Source organism: Podarcis filfolensis, assembly GCF_964270895.1.
Source record: "Podarcis filfolensis genome assembly, chromosome: 11".
Classification (NCBI taxonomy): Eukaryota; Metazoa; Chordata; class Lepidosauria; order Squamata; family Lacertidae; genus Podarcis; species Podarcis filfolensis.
The window spans coordinates 33,358,726-33,376,707 of NC_139613.1; the positions used below are offsets into that span (position 1 = coordinate 33,358,726).

The 17,982-nt window shown below is 39.8% G+C and overlaps 1 protein-coding gene across 31 annotated transcripts in view; it reads right to left on the reverse strand.

Moving 5' to 3' along the window:
- MEF2C (myocyte enhancer factor 2C) overlaps positions 1–17,982 on the reverse strand; it is a 164,641-nt gene that overhangs the window by 71,441 nt on the left and 75,218 nt on the right. For all 31 annotated transcript variants that reach the window (XM_083576970.1, XM_083576988.1, XM_083576976.1 and 28 more), the window contains one exon: positions 11,008–11,211. In XM_083576970.1, coding sequence (XP_083433096.1) covers positions 11,008–11,211 — 204 coding nt within the window. The remainder of the gene's footprint in view (positions 1–11,007; positions 11,212–17,982) is intronic.

Sequence of the window (17,982 nt, forward strand, 5' to 3'; positions counted from 1 at the left end):
TGAATAGTACCTATAAACAAATTCCACATAAACAAGATTTGCATCTATCATGCATAACAGGAATGTCTTAATGATAAAACATAGAAAAATGAATTTGCTGCTAAACAAAAGTTGTCTCTGCAACACAGCAATGAGGAGATCACTATCTAGGTTGGAAATAGTTGCACAACGTTGTGTGTCCTATTTTTCCATGCAAGCAGTTAAAATTCAATATGGGAATTCAGCCTTGGTAATTACTAATACACCACACAGACACAATCACACCCTGTTTACTGCATAAAGAGGTCACTTGTGGTCTGCCTCGCCTCCATCACAAAAAGCAGTAGCTGGGGGGGGATGAGGGAGGGTTGCAACATGCAATGACAAAATTCCTCATAAGCAGGAAAGAGACTAAAAGAGTTAATGTGTATAGATACAAGGGCTCTGATTCTTCTGGGGTGATTTAAGTCCCCTCTCATCAATTATTGTCCTTTGTCTTCAGAGTCTTATCACCAGCCGCATTTACAGGAACTGCGCATAATAATACACAGTCCCATGTAACCTCCTGAACTCTGCTGACATTTCTACACACCCAGCTGGTATATTTGTCAAGATTACTTTTAATTAAAAGTACTCCAAAAACAAAAGCTCAAGGAAAGCCGTTTGAAAGCACACTGCAGCTTTAGGATTTCTGCTAGTGCTCTGTGTAAGTAAAAAAGGAAAGGAAAGGAAAATCAAGGTCCACTCAGAACATAAAATGCCTCCTTCTCAATCCACCCTCCAAACCTTGACTTATTTATTAATGTCTCTCCCACACTGTATGTGAATCAATATGGTATTGATTTTGTGTTATCAGAACCAAGTGTTTTGTGTTATTAGAACTAACATGTTTCCAAACCAAGAGCTTTTTACATACATACACCCCAAAGTTCTGGTTCTTTGTGGAAGAACACAAAACAAATGCAAGCAGGATAAAGAATCTGCCTAAATATGGTAGAGAGGTGCCTAATGGTCCCTCAGATTAAAAGAATACTTTTTATCCCAGTTCCTTCATTTAATGCTACTTCATAAACAGATCCCTTAGCTCCTGGGTTTTGAACACTGAATGTGAAAAACCGAAAAATTACTCTGAGGCGATGCAAGAGTTAATTAGGAAATTATAGCAACCCACCAATTTAAAACTCAAAAAAAGAAATGCCATTTCTCTCACTTGGGCAAGTGTTGAAAGCAAGGCCCGCACGTATCCCAGCGTCAACGAGTTATTAAATTTATAAAATGTTAGGTTGTATCTCAGTTGCACACACTGGCAGTATGTATCTGAGAAACCCTTTTTTTTAAAAAAAATTATTTTTTAACTCTGAGGAAAGCGGGACCATGGCTGGAGGGGAGACGGAGGAAGGCTTTAGGAAAAGCCAGCTATTTTTGACAGCAAGTTAGCTTCTGTGAAACAAAGCCTTGTCTTTCATAAAATGTTTACGACTCTGAGAAAAAAATATATCCTTGGGCTAAAATGTTTATTGGCACCTAGCAGTCTGAAGAGAGCAAGTGAGGCCTGTGGCTCCCCCCCCTTTTTTTGGAGGGCACTTTATCATCGGCCTGCATTCTCAAAGGGATCTCTGAATGAATAGAGCTGGATTACTCAGCCTCGAGTCCACGCCCCATTCCTCTCCATTTTCCTTGGCAAGACTGAGAGCAAACCTATTTTTAGCTAGGTGGTTTTCTATTTTTAGGCAACTACCAGTTAGAGACATTTGTTAGGAAAAATTAAAAAAAGAAGAAGGAGCAAAGCAGCACAAAAGGGGGAGGGGAAAATCGGAGCTTCCTTTTTCTCATATTGTAAAGCAAGCTTTTCAACCTGTAACTCTAGGCATTTCAGCTGCTTCCAATCTTGGAAAAAAAGAAAACTCAAAAGTTCAAGGATTTAAAAATAAACCTAGCCTCTGGCAAATAGACCAAAACACAACAAGCTGTTACTATGTGAAACAGTGACTACAAAAACAAAGAACCTTATCCAATGATGAGATTAGGAGGGAGTGGAGAGAAAAAACCCAGAACAAAACAGTAGACCTATTAGGTTATAAGAATGTTACACAAATGTGCAAGATTTTCCCCCCTGCTCCTGAGCCAGCTATCTTATGCCTTGAAGAAGAAACACTTATCTGTGAAGCAGACCTTGCTGTTAATTTTAAAGCACTCCATCCTACTTTTGCCTCATAGGATGACTAACAAGAGTGGAAAAATTAGGACAAATGCATGGGTCCTGCTTGCATAAACTTACTTTCCCTCCCACAAAAATTAAGGCAGCTTCCAAAGCCCCACCCCCTTCAGCTTTTACACTGTCTCTGTGGTTGCCTAACAGTAGTCAAAATCAACACAAGAGCCTTGTGGCACCTTAAAGATGAACACATTTATTACACCACAAGCTTTCTTTGGAACAAAATCCACCTCATCACATTGATTCTCGTTGCTCTTGCAGCACGAAACTAATATGGTGACTTCGCTGGAAGCTTATTATGTTAGAATGTTGTTTTGTTCCACAGTTAATGGTCCTGAGTTTACTGCCCAAGTCATGGGTAAGCAAACTAAGGCCCAGGGGCCATATCCATCCCAATCGCTTTCCAAATCTGGCCCGTGGATGGTCCGGGAATCAGCGTGTTTTTACATGAGTAGAATGTGTCCTTTTAAAATGCATCTCTGGGCTATTTGTGGGGCCTGCCTGGTGTTTTTACATAAGTAGAATGCGTGCTTTTATTTAAAATGCATCTCTGGGTTATTTGTGGGGCATAGAAATTTGTTCATTCCCCCCTCCATCAAAATATAGTCTGGCCCTCCACAAGGTCTGAGGGACGGTGGACAGGCCCCCTGCTGGAAAAGTTTGCAGACTCCTGCCAAGTCATAGGAACATAGGAAGCCGTCTTATACTGAGTCAGACCGAGTCAGACCATGTGGCTCTCCAGGGTTTGGGACAGTGGTCTTTCACCACCCTACATGGAGATGCTGGGGACTAGATGTGGGACAGATGTTCTGTCTCTGAGCTACGGCCATTCCTTATATCTATTGACAATGTCAGCTATCCCCCCTGTTCATTTTTCTTTCTCCTTTGCCTCCCAAATTCAGTCAGTTGCCAAGTCATGTTGCTTCTCACTTTACAACATTCCTATCGATTCCTTCAGCAAAAAACACTTGTCCATATCCTGGTTGTATCTTGCCCTGACTACTGCAGTCTTCTTTCCTCTGGTCTTCCATTGTCTCACCTTTTCCCACTTGCATCCATTCAGAATAGTGTGCCAAAATTATTCACTTCTCTTGTCACTCTGGCCATGTGATAAATCTCTGCACCAGCTTCCTGTCCATTTCCAGATACTGTACAAACCTCTTGTTCTCAAATTCAACCCCCCCCGGCCTTTCCCCTCCTTATCTCTCTGTACTTATTTCCTGACACATCCCTTCCTGTGACCTTTGCTTGTCCAACTCTACATCCTCAGCTCTGCAAAAGCCTCCTGCTCCCCTTCCCTTTGCTGCCCCTTACACCTGGAACCACCTCCTGCAATGCCTCAATGAAACTCACCTTTTCTGGGAAACCTTTGGATCAACTCCTTAGGGAGGAATTTGGTGTGGCACTAGGGCAATCATTCTGTCAGTGCAAGCATTATAGCTTGCCAGGGAGAACAATCCCTGCTCTCACACCCACAAGCTGTTCTGGGCTGGCCTGATCCCCCTCAGCTAATTTCAAGGGCACAGGGACCATGCAGAGTGGGGGGAGGGGAGGAAGCCCCTTTGTGCTAGCAGAAATCATGGCATAGGTTTCCACTAAAGGGACTCATCAGTTGAATCCTACCTAGATAGCAGCTTCACAGAGGATGGGGAGGTGTTGGTGAGATGCTTTGCTTCATTGCATAGTGAGATGTGCACATTCCTAGGACTCTGTGCATCTCATGGTGCAGGGAAGATGCAACCATTTTGTTCTAGATGTGATGGAGAAGCATATCTTCCCTGCATTTTTGTCATGTGCAAGGCCACCCAGAGCAAGAGAACAAAGGTTCACAAGTTGAAATAGTGAGAGGTGCTTATTTACTATGGATATACAGATAAGAGTCTTAATTGATATAAAAAAAGGCTTTCAGAATCTAATTAACCTCTCAGCTAGTCATTAGCTCTGTGACCTTTAGAAATAATTGACAGAGGGGATTTCTTCCTCCTTCATCTCATTCATAACCTCCTACCAGGTAACTAATCTTAGGTATGCTATAGGATCCATTGCAATAAAGGTCTGAGGCAACAAAATGTAGTAAGTCAATCAGCAAAATGGGATGGTGTCATTTCTTTCACACATAATGTATCACTTATGCAGCAAGTCACATGGATATGTGCTCTTTAAGCAATCTAAATGGCAGCTAGTGCAGAATGGTTGCCAACTTTTCAGAATACTGAAGTTGTGACATTGAACCCTGCATTGTCCTATACCAGAGGGTTCCCCCCCCCCAACAGCTCATGTCTGTTAGGACTATATTGTTGCTTATATCAAATCTCTCTTTAATTTTCAGCAACAACTGAGCTTCACAGCGAAGGAATTCATCACCCAATGTAAAGCAAACAGACCTCTTAAGAAATGCCCATTGTAAACTGGCACTGGTTTCATATTCCTCCAGAAAATATGGGTTCTCTTTCCAGTGCCAACAGTCACATTTACAAACTTGTTTTGCTTATATCTCACATACACAAGGATTTTTTCATGGCAGTGACACAACACCACTGGTGCAGTTAACTTTTGCTGGAGGTACATGCACTCAGCCAAACTTTCTTCTTAAAAAGCAGCTACATCTACTGCTGCTAATAAAAGTTCTTAGCAGTGTGTATATCCAGCAGTGACCAATGTCACTGCTGCTTACCCGGACAGAGCTGGCGAGGTCCCAGGTTGTGGCAGTCTCACCAGGGCACCCTGTGTGGCTTCCACCCTCCTGCTGTGCTCCCCTGCCCCAGGTGCATCCAGGTATGCAGCAATGATACCACTGTCATGAGCATGACTCCAGGGCTCCATCCCATGGCACTACTGTGTATATCCTCTCATCAGAGATTAACTGGCAGATGAGAGAGTGTCATGCCACATCAAGTATCCAGTGAGAGACTGATCCATGGGGCTACTTTATCATTAGTAATAATATTTATCACCAGTAATAATCATCATCATCAGGGATAGAACTACCACCTTACTGAGTCTTTGAGAGTGTCTGCATGACACATGAAGAAAAAAGTACTGGTGTTGTATCGTATCCATGATGATTGTATATATGAGATCACGGACAGTAATGCTTCTGAATACCAGTTGCTGGGAACCATGCAGGGTGGAGAGTGCTCCTCTGCTCAGGTCCTGCTTGCAGGACATCTGGTTGGCCACCATGAGAACAGGATGCTGGACAAGATGGGCCATTGATGGGCCAAAGAGCAGGCTCTTTTTACATTCTTTTTGGTTGGATTCAAACTATGTTAATAATGCTTTAAAATTTCTATAATGTCTAATAAACTATAATTTACTAGACTGAGATCTTTACATAATGTACATGAAGTACTTTAAAGGCTCAACTTATGCTATACAGTCATACCTCAGGTTGAATATGCTTCAGGTTGAGCATTTTCAGGTTATGCTCCGCGGTGACCTGGAAGTAACGGAAAGCGTTACTTCCGGGTTTCGCCGCTCACGCATGCGCAGACGCTCAAAATGACATCACACGCAGACACGGTGAATCGCAACCCACACACATGCAGACGCGAATTGCATTTACTTCAGGATGCAAACTGAGCTCCGGAATGGATCCCGTTCACATCCAGAGGTACCACTGTATAAATAATAATAAGTATTGATAGCATTAGTACTGTATTGCAGTAACTACTACTACTACTACTACTACTACTACTACTACTATGGTGAACACGCTGCTGAGAGAGAGTTGTCCTCTGGTTTAAGGATCACTCTCAGTTAGATCAGCCACATTTGTCAGGCACAGCCAATGAGAAAGAAGAGCAAATTGCAGTTTTTGCAAGTTATGAGCCTTAGCACATGCTCACTTGGCATATTCCAGAATGTGAACTCAGTTTACACAGGTTATAAAACGGGCTTACAGTGGATTTCACTAGAGCCCTTTGTGCACTGAGAGTGGCCCTGCCTACTGGACAAGCGAAACTCTTCTTTGGCTGATGGTAGAAAAGATTGGTAGTGCTGAGCAAATGCATGTCAGTGAAACCTGTTACTCACCATCTCATTGTTGACTTTTCAGGAATTACAGGCTCCTAGATGGAAATCTAAATATGAGGGTTTTGTCCACATGGTTTTAGAGGTGGACTTCAGTAATATGGTGCCCTGAGTGAGGACAAAATTCAGTGCCTCCCCTAAATATTTATTATTTTCACAATAATTCCTTATTCATTTATTATAATTTTGCAACCCCCTCAGCACCTCCCACGCCGCCCTAAATCCAGCGCTGCCTCTTCCTTTCTCTCCTTTGTCTTAATTTATGATTTCTAGGGCTTATCGAACCACTGTATCCCTTGGTTTCAAATCCTGCTTTGTAGACAGAGATTAAACTACAGTTTTCCAGATTGGATACACTAGGAAGCTGCAATTTAATAACCATGACAGAACCGTTAAAGTTCAGTGGATGAGGATGCAGCATTCAGGCACCATGGTTTCTTAGAACAAGCATGTTTCCTCTAAACTAGACCATTATCTCAGTAATGCTTACAACGACTGTGTACAGTGGATCAGTCATATTCTCAGCATGTTGCAGAACTGGACATAGCAGCACTGAGATTGAAGTGTGCTGAAAATTACTTTAGTGAATTGATGACCAAAGTGAATTTGACATGGCAACTTCCTGGCTCACATGTCACACTAATAATATACACATTTTCCCCTAACATGATGTATTAATGTACATTATTTTCATTAATATATGCATTTTTATGTATGCTTTCTTCTAATATATCCATTTTGATAAGCATTGTGTTGCTGGCAAACTGCATCACAGAATTAAGAGAAGTGAGTATCTCATTGAATAATTATGTTTCATTTCATGCAGTGATGTGAGAAGTGTGAATTAGGCAGTTTCTCATTAAAAATAAAAGAAATAAAAATTGAATTTCTCCCCCATCTCTAGATAACTGTATGGGAGCATCAAAACTGTTCAGTAGAGTGAGTTGTTGTGAGTTTCCAAAATGTTTGAAGGGGATGTGGGAATGTCTGTGTGTTGTGTCTTTGTGTCTGCGTTTGTGCAATTAAGGAGAGAACTGCTGAGACGGAGGTTCTGGAAGGGAGAGAAATGAAATATTTCAGGGAAGCAGGGGATCTGAACTATGAAGCAGCAGCCATGGACTTGGTAGAAAGGAGTGGATTGGTGAGGACAGGAAAGGGTGAAGCTTTGTGAGAATACCAGAGAAATAAAAGATTGATTGGCTGGAGGTAACAAAAAGGGTGAGCGATGGTCTGGAAGGAAGAGAGAAGCATGATTTATGTGAAAGACGAGAGAGAATGGAAATGAAGAAACAAGAAAGACCGATGTACAGGGGATGGGAAAGGTTTGCAATACTCTGTATAACAAGGGATGGGAATTGAGGAGGCAGTCATAGAGAAGAAAACACAAGATGTCAAAGTGCTACAATTAAGCAAATGATTTAATGGGCATTAAAAGTACAGTGGTACCTCAAGGTCTGTTCTTAACCCGAAACCGTTCTTAACCTGAGGCACGCTTTTGCTAATGGGGCCTTCCGATGCCACCTCGCCACTGGTGTTCGATTTCCATTCTCATCCTGGGGCAAAGTTCTCAACCCGAGGTACTACTTCTGAGTTAGCAGAGTTTGTAACCCGAAGTGTTTCTAACCCAAGGTACCACTGTACAACCAATGAGAATGTGGTGCCAGGGGATTGGGATGGACAAATAAAACCTTAAGTAATAAAATGTTACCTGAAATCATTAAAAAGCCCAGATATTTCACACCAGATGCTAAAGCCTTCAGAGTCCCAAAGCAAATTCATTTCATAGGTAAAACTTTTTTTAAAAAAAGTCTGTTCCCTGCCTTTATAGTTTTGTCTAAACTAGTAAGGGCAACACTCAAGAGTCTCCAAATGTATATTTTGATTCACTCTTAAGTGGGAGGAATGATTTTGTTAGCAATTTCAGTAATAACTATTATTATTTAGAAGGTCAAAAAGTTAATCTGTGATGATTATTTTTTGCTCTGCCATGTCTAATACCTGAATTTGCTGTGAAAACCCTGTCAGATAAGCAAAGGATATCAAATCTCTATTTTCTGAAAAACCTGGGAGTCAAGGGCACATAGTCCCACTGCAGTTTTCCTCTGACATTTGATAGCAAGTACTCTGTGTTATTAGCTCCAGCAGAATCCATTGAAGATGAATAATAAATAAAATAGCTTTTAAAATAAAAGGATGCACATTGCCAGAGTGTGTTGTAGGGAGCAGTCATATTTGGATCTTGAGAACTGAAAACACACTTAGTTCCCTAACCCTTCCATGCAGTTCCCACATATATACTTTACAAGCGAAATTGCGTCTAATTATCCTACTCTGACCAAGGCCATGCTTCTAAGCTGCTCAGTTCGAATAGGCTAAGAATTGAAACTTCATTTTAGAAAGAAGCAGAACATTAATTTATAGGCTGATCACCACACATGTGCTCAGCATCATTGTGAAGTAAAGAAGACTCAACCACATACCAGATGCCAATATGTGGCAAAAAAGCAGTATGGATTCTGTTAAAGCAGAGGTCAGCAAATTTTTTCAGCAGGGGACCGGACTATATTTTGGGAAAAATATAAAAATGAATTCCTTTGCCCCACAAATAACCCAGAGATGCATTTTAAATAAAAGGACACATTCTACTCATGTAAAAACACGCTGATTCCTGGACCATCCGCAGGCCAGATTTAGAAGGCGATTGGGCCGGATCCAGCACCCAAGCCTTAGTTTGCCTATACATGTGTTAAAGTCTGTTAAACAATCACAGAGATGAGAAAAGAAAAAGAAAGAAAGAAAGAAAGAAAGAAAGAAAGAAAGAAAGAAAGAAATCCCGCACTAAATCCTGTAGTATGTAAAGATAAATATCATTTTCTTGGGAGAACAGTTTGCTCAATTTGGGTTAGCATTACAGTATATGTGAATGAGATCAATGTCAAACAATGCTGGATACCTTAGAAGAAGATGATTTCTGGTTTTCTGTGGGATAGGGTTTTCTTTTTTTGCATTTCCCTGGCGCATTTAAATATTTAAAAGACAGCAATTCTTTATTCTGCACTAAGACATGTACTCAAGCTACTTTTGTGTGTGAAGCTGCCTGCCTCTTCAGCTTTTGTTTTCTTGCTTCATTGTACTAGCAACAGTGATGCTAATTATCAAGTAAAACAATATAATTACACTGAAGTTTTCCCCCCTCCTTTCCCCTAATGTAAAGATTCTACCCCAAAAAAAAACCACCCACACACGCTGCAAAACTATTTCCTCTGACCCTGAAACAGTGCTGAATCCAGAGTGACCTCTGCACTCTGTATTTCAGTCTGAATATAGAAAATCACATCCTTTCAAGTTGGTAAGCTATTTTAGCTGCCAGCAAGCCATATGGAAGAAACAGTACTCAAGGCATTTTGTCTCTCTTTTGTGTGATTATCGCTTAACCATTTGAATCTACCAAAATGAATGCCAACATGTCCCTGCAGCTTTTGCTTTTTTGGTAGAAAGAGCCTGAAACTTTGGTGACACAAATCTATGAACGGCCACTACTTCACGGCCACCAAACTCACTACTGCACATCCTGTCACAAAGCATAGTTGCCACATGTTATTTACTGGCCAGGCTGAGTGGTTGAAGAACTAGAATATTAGCTAAGGTAAAAGGTAAAGGACCCCTGGATAGTTAAGTCCAGTCAAAGGCGTCTATGGGGTGTGGCGCTCATCTCACTTCAGGCTGAGGGAGCCGGTGTTCGTCCACAGACAGCTTTCCGGGTCATGTGGCCAGCATGACTAAACCGCTTCTGGTGGAATGGAACACTGTGACGGAAACCAGAGCGCACGTCGTTTACCTTCCCTAGTACTCAGATTGCTGAGCAGACTCTGAACCTTCAAACAATGTGCTACCCATGCATTCCCTAAGACTTAAGCATGGTGTCTGGTCAGCCAAAGAGCCAGCATGGTTGGTACAGTTATCACAGGGAAGGAGAGCACAAACTTCTTCTTCTTTATGGGACTGCTTTGTGCACTTTTGGATTTGCATTAAAGCATAAAACCAAAAGTGCAGGAAGCCACCAAGCAGACAGGCACTTAAATTCTGGCTCCACTGAAATCAGCAGCAAAACTCCCAGAGATCGTTACATTGAAATAAGTATTTCTCAAAGATGGTTAAGGCTGGTTAGGGTGACTCACTTATCTGTTTACATCTTTACTTAAAAGTACTGCCATAAGATTACAGAGTAAATCAATGGCAGCAAACAAGAAATACAATGCATTTGGGAATCAATGCTCTTCTGGGTTTTCCTTTTCGTTATTTGCAAAGCAACAAAATATTTATTTCAAACCACACTGAACAATACATTCAGGCCGAATGTGTAAAAGGCCTGGTTTATTTTGCGTTGTAAGATTTTTACATGATGTTTAACTTGCACTCACATTAGAAAACCTATTGGATGGCTATCTAGCGACCTACCTATCTCTCTAATGTCAATCCATCGTTTTAAGAAGGTGATGGCTTGTATTATTATGCTTGACAGTAAGAAAGGGTTTCTGCACTGGATGGAAGTGACTTCTTTATAAATATAAAATGGAAGCAAAATTAATTAAGGGACTCAAACAGTGACTCAAATAGTATATTGCTTTGTCCTGTTCCACAGTTTTGTGAGTTGTAGAAAGAAACACATTTAGCTATTTCAGCTGAACGTCATCAAGTAATTGACATGAAGGAAACAAAGTCAGTATGAAACTTGCATGGCAAAGTATAGGTGGGGGGAGTTGCAAGAGGTGTATTCTTACCTCAACAATATCTGAATTCGTTCGACTCTCGTGTGGCTCATTGTACTCTGTATACTTCAGCAACACCTTGTCCATATCAGTGCTGGCGTACTGAAACAGTTTGTTGGTGCTATTGAAGATTATTAGAGCAATCTCACAGTCACAGAGAACACTCAACTCGTAAGCCTTCTTCATTAACCCAAATTTCCTCTTCGTAAATGTCACCTAAAAAGAAAGAAAGAAAGGGAGAACTCAGGTCCGTCTCTTTTGCTTTTCATGAAATGTTACCTTGCAGTTGATATAATTTCTGAGCTTGAACAAATTCAGGAGGGAAGTGAAACAGCCAACCTAAATATAGTACCAACAAATAATATAAATATCTCTGACGTTTAAGTAACTGAGGAAAGACATATGAACAATGCTTAATGCTCAAGAAAGGCGAGAAGCATAACGATTACTCTGGGCTGGGTGTCTCTGCTCTTATTTACAAGTTCAAAACACTGGCATTAGAACCCTCTGCGTAATAAGGCAATTCAACATACTTGGTTGCCAATACACAAACTGTTTCATGTATTTTCAGACTCATGAACTTTTGCTTCTCACTTACTAAAATTTGCTACCTTGAGTGTAGTCCTAGCAATAGCAATATTTTAAACGTACTCTCTTCCGAGGGAAGAGAAGACTCCTTTACATATGCCGCCAATCTGACTCCATCTTAGCTTTGAGAAATCCTCAAATATACAAAGGATAATGCTTTCATTTTATTATTTATATTTCATTTAGAGATATTTACGTTTCATATATTGTAACATTCTATTATTTATATTTATTTTGTTTTTTAAAAAACTTGTATCTGTTTTAATTTATGTCGTGAACTATTGAGTCCTGAACCGGGAGAGGTAGAATATCAACAAACAAACAAACAAACAAACAAACAAACAATTCTATATAATATAAGAACTTATGAGCCAGGCATATACACGCACTTGTACATTAAATTACAAAATGAAGTAGCAATGAACTAGGGCCCTGTACTCTTCTTCCACCCTATCTTCCCAATTTCTTCCTTCTAATTTTTACCTCTGCCTGAGACAATAAAAAAATGAGTTTACTAGTTATGATACTGTTCAAGTAAAATAGCCAGAGCCTGACAAATTCATGCCATTTTTTAAAATAATAATCTTATAATAGCTGTTTTGAAAAGGGGTTCCATTTATAGATACAGGGATACACAACAAGGGCCAATTCACATTTGATATTTGGAGCATAAGTACAAAAATGTAGGAATATAGAAAGCTGCCTTATACTGTGTCAGAACATTGGACCATATAGCTCAGTATCACCTCTAATGTAGGTCTGGTTTGCACATATGATAAACGATGGTTTATTAAACTATGGCTTATTAAACCTTGGCTTAGTGTGAACTTAACTCAGCAAATGAACTATGTTTTATTAACTATGATTAAAGGTTGTTTGTTAATCATGGTTCGTAACCAGCTTATAAACCTTAGTTCATGTTAACCATAGCTTAGCCTTATGTGTCAGCCTGGACCCCCTTCTTAGCTAAGAAACTGTCATTGCTACAGAGCTGTGCTTTGAAGAGTGGCAAAACAATTAAAAGTACTCTCAAGGCTCAGCTGCTCTTGCTGGGGCTTTTAACCACTCTGTGATGTAATAAGCCAAGGTTGAAGTGATCATCTGCCAGACAACTCACCTTTAACTATTGTTTATTAAATTATAATTAATATTAACTATAATTAATGTTAAGTACGGTTTAGTACTATGTGTGAACCAGAGCACTGATTGACACGGGCCATCAAGGACCTCAAACAGGGGCCTTTCTCAGTCCAAACTGGATATCCTCTCCCTGTACACATCACAACAGTGGAGAATTCTGCATCCTACTTGGGACAGGGAGAACGGAAATAGTGCCCAGGCAAATGCATTTCTTTGTACATTAATTTTTTGTTGCTCTACCTTGTATTGCCTTAACAGGAGGAATACGTGCACATAAAAACTGGATAGCTTTATTGCCTGTTTTAAAGTTACCCTGTCCACAATAAAAACAACAAAAAGCTCTTCAATATAAAACAGTATGTTCACTCTTTCTTCATATAGTATTGCTTGTTTGTGAGATAAAGTCCACTGCAAGTTTCTACAGCAATTTGCCAAATCAAAGACAGCTATAGTAAAAATCATAGCACTACAGTGCACACGGGGCAAGGCTACTTAATGATACGCTAGTTACTATCAGCTCTTTAATGCTATAAGTAAAAGTACCTCTGCACATGGATCTCTGCTAGACGTAAAAGACTCTACTGTACATGGCTCACAAAGCTGTCGTTTTATCTTCTTACATGCCTAATGCAGGCTAATGCTAACAGCAGCCCCAGTCTGCCATGAAATCTCGGCCGGTCATGCCATGGAAAACGTGACATTAAGTCTGTCTAATCCCACCAGCTAGTCCATCTAAAAGAAATGTGGCCAGATGCCAATTCGCTGCACATTTATTTTCCACAACAAAACCCAAATGATGTTCTGTGTTGCCATCTCAATCTTCCTGTTCCCATTACAAAATAATTTTTAACCAAAGGGTTGCAGCACTGGGATGGTACTCTCTCTCTTTCTCTGCCCCCTTTCAGGGGTGGTTTGAGCCACCATCTAGTCAAACCTGGAGAACTGGATTGAACCCAGTTTACAACTACTAACTATCCAACAATTTTGATGGACTGCAAGATACGACAGCTATTATCTATTTGCCAATATGTATGCAGCAGTGTTGGAGTCCAGTAGCAAATGATCTGAGAACAGGTTTGAACAACTGAACAGTCGTTCAATAGTGGGACTGAATAGGCTTAACCAGGCTGTGGACTGGGCTACCTGATGACCACAGCTTCCTTTGAAAATATGCTGGGTTTGAAGAAAGCAAATATCCATGTGCTTCTATCCTTACCCCAACCCCAATCCATGTCCATCTTTTCTTTTCGTCTCTACAATGACTGAATGCAAAGGGTGACAAGCAGTTGTGTAAAAATGAGAATCTGGTGGTGTAGCTTGCCACACAGGAGAAAAGCCGCTCATTCTATAATCACTTATGCTGTAGGTATTAGAAGTACATGGATCCCGACAGGGGTTAAAAAGAAAAATATGGGAAAAAAATTGAGCCACATATAAAGATTTGTTAATAGAAGTTGAAAATGAGGTAAAATTAAAGTCTTTTGAAGAGTTGAAAGGAAAATTGACCGATTGGTTGCAATATCATCAATTGCACAATGTTTTTAAGGATGATGTTAAAACTAATGGCTTTGCAAATACTAAGTCAAAACTGGAGACTGTGTTGTTAGAATGCAAAGGTAAATTTTTGTCAAAGATGTATAATCTATTGTTAGAATGGCATACTAAAGATGAACAAGTTAAGATGTTTATGATAAAATGGGCTAAGGATTTTGGATATAATATTCAATTAGAGGCTTGGGAAAAGCTATGGAAAAAGGGAATTAAATTCACTGCATGTACAGCCTTAAAGGAAAATATAATGAAGATGATGTATAGATGGTATTTGACACCAACTAAATTAGCAAAAATGTATAGAACAAGTGATAATATGTGTTGGAAATGTAAATAAAAAGAAGGGAATTTTGACGTAGTTAGAGGGAAGGGGGGAAGTCGAAGACTCGAGAGAGTCAAAATATATGTGATGATAAGAGAAAATGTTAACTGTTTGGTTTTAAAAATGAAATTCAATAAATATTATATGAAAAAGTACATGGATCCCTTATCTTTCCTTCTGTGTGTGTTTTTAAACTGAACACAAGCACAGTCTCTACAACTCCATTGTTGTGTAAGCATGCTGAATTTTATGTTTATCTAATTGTATGAGTGTACACAGGAAGGCAGATTGTACGCATGTTGAATGTAAGATATGAACCCTAACGTGTGGTTTAAATGGTTCACTAGTCTGTATTAAATGATCTAGACAAAGCACCTGAACTCATGAAGGCAAGCTGACTTATACAACTGGAATTGATAAAAATGCTTAAGTATGCATGCATGATGGTGTGCATACCATCATTTTGAACCCATCAGACCTGGTAACTTTGAACTCAATGCTGTTTTAAGACTGTCTCTGCTTCACAGGAAATGGCAATACATGACTTGAGTACAGCCCAGGACATGGAACGAGTAGGATGCACGAACCCCACATACTGTGCTTCATCTCAAGCTATTTTCAATCAGACTTGCAGACCACAGCACTGGAGGAGGAGTGTCTGCGTATAGTATGGTTTCTGTTGCAGAGAAACCTCAGAATTTACAGCTTCTCACCATCAAAGTACACTTTGGGACAGAAATATCTTTAAGGCCACTGTTTGTGTTTACAGTTAGGTCCTCCTGAACATTTAGGAGACCACATAAATATGCTACACAGCACATACTAATTTTCATAAGACGTGTCACAGACCATTGCAAATGATTTCTTTTCATCACAATTAAAAAGATGCAATGAATAAAAGTTCCGTTTAATTTTTTCTCTTTAAAATGTAATCTTAATTGCTCATTGATTCATTATCATCTTCTCCAAATGTATTATATCATGATGCTACCATTGTTCACAGAGAGATAAAACTGTTTTTATGCATCACGGTTTCTAAAGTGAAAGAGAAATTTCACAATTCTTTTAAAATATGCCACTCATTTAGAGTTAAAAACTTAAAGACATTTTTGCACTTAACACAATATCATCATAAATCATTAATATCTCATACTTTTACAATAACTTGTCATACAAATGAATCTATTCTTTTAGTAACAGTTGAAAGTTCAAAGACTTCAGAAACTATTTGGAACATCTTGAAAGGTATTTAAGAATGAATTTTCCTTTTTTCCATTATTCCTACTTTAAAAACAAAAGTATATTATCTTTTGAATGCACATTACATTAATAATAAAATTTAAAAATCAATATTAAATTTTTAAAAGTTGTGGAATTGGTCTCCAGTCTACTCAATTAGCTATTCAGCTAATTATAATTAGCCGATAAGCATAGATTGAGATGGCAGACATTGACTTTAATTTGGGAAAACTTCGCTGAGTATATAGCTTTCATGAATTATTAAAACATGTCGTCTCTTTGTCTCAGTCCATGTTCGAGAATATGGATCTAGCTCATGAAAGTTTTCATTTGCTGAACTAATGGGTACACACAAAAACCTTGCAATGGGGTAGCCAACGTGTTGTTGGACTACAGCATGGACTACAGTGATGCTGGCTGGGGCCAATGAGAGATGTAGTCCAACAACCTCTGTAGGGTACTGTGTTGGCTATCCCTACCCTACTGGCTACACTAAATGTTCTGTAAGTTGGTTCACATTACTCAGCACCATACACAACTATATACAAAATTGGAAGCAGCCGATCTGTATGTACAGGTCTAAACTTAGGCATGATGGTGCTTAAACAAAACAGTGAAATGCATTGGATCGTAGAGGAATGAGCCCACCTAGCTAGGTCTTACTCAGTGGATGACCTACTGTCTGCACAAAGGATGAATGTGGTCTGTGTGCTATGCTGAAATGTTTTTCGATCATTCTCTATCCCCACATTTTTTATCACTCTCTACCAACAGAAAAGAAAAGAAATTACATGTGTCCATTATCAAAGGGGTGAGGGGCGGGGGATTGTTGTATTTACTATACATTCAAGTTTGACAAGGGATGTTTGTGGATGCTCTTTTTTTCATTCCACAAATCATGGTCTGCACTCTGCAGCCTTCATGGGTACTGCCTTTCCTGAAAACCCCATAATATCCTCAGCTGAGCTTCGGTCTCGGGAAGAAATAATTTGAGATACTGAAGTACGGGTTGCAGCACAGCATTAGTATATACTTATAAATATAGTTCTGCAATGAGACTCTTCGTAAGGGCATCCACAAAGAAGCTCTTTAAATATCTGAAGAGTGTCTACAGGCAACGTAGTGCAGTCTGATCTTCAGAAAACAGTTTAGCCAGGAGGGTAGCCAGGTCGTCTGAGGTTCACACCCTGAGATTGTGAAGGAAGAGCATGGAGCCTCAAAAGTAGGACCCAGTTCCTACTCTGGAGAAGCAACTACTTTTTCTGATTTCTATCTCCAGTGCAAGTTATTGCCCTATTTCCAAGTGTGGTTGATTATTCCTCTATTATGCCACTTCCATGCAGAGTCAAAAGGTACTGAGAGTTGAAGAATATGACAGGGAGAAGGGTCTGATTGTAACAAAAAAATTGCCTAAGTTCTTACCCAGAAGACCCATGAGAAATAAGTTAACATGCTTGTGCCTTCTTCTTTTGCAGAGAGCCAGAACTGAGGCAACTGCAAGGAAAGTTTAAAAAAGGTCAGGCTCAAGTTTGATTTTGCTGCATTGTGGGTGTATCATTTCTTGGGATTTGAAAACTGATAGGGGTATTTTTGTCTGTGCACCCATGTCAGAATGAGTGCGTGCACTTTCCTGTTTGCCTACATGCTTAGGTTTGTGGTCCTGTAAGTGGTCCCTCTGCCTGTCTCTCTTTTGCCCCCCCCCACCTTTTGTGAATGAATCATGGATAGAAGATGCAATTAGGGTATGAAGCAAAACAGTTCCCCCATCACTACAACATAATGGGAGATGCTGCACTTGTGGAATGTCAAGTCTTCATTTAAGTATACCTTATCCCATTTTGGTATGACTGGGCTGAGTACAGTCCCAGAATGGCTCAGAGCTTCAAGAACCATCCATCTTTCACCAATATGAGAACATAGCCTTATACTGAATCAGCCTATGTAGCTCGACATTGTCTACACTGACTGGTACCAGCTGTGCAGGATTTCAGACACGGTTATCTCTCAGTCTTCCTGGAGATGCAGGAGGCTGAACCTGGAACATTCTGCAAAATTTCTACCACTGACCAACAGCCCTATATCATTTCTATTGCTTCTTGCTTTAGTCAACTATTTCTGCTTCCTTGCTGTTTTCTATTCGCTAATCC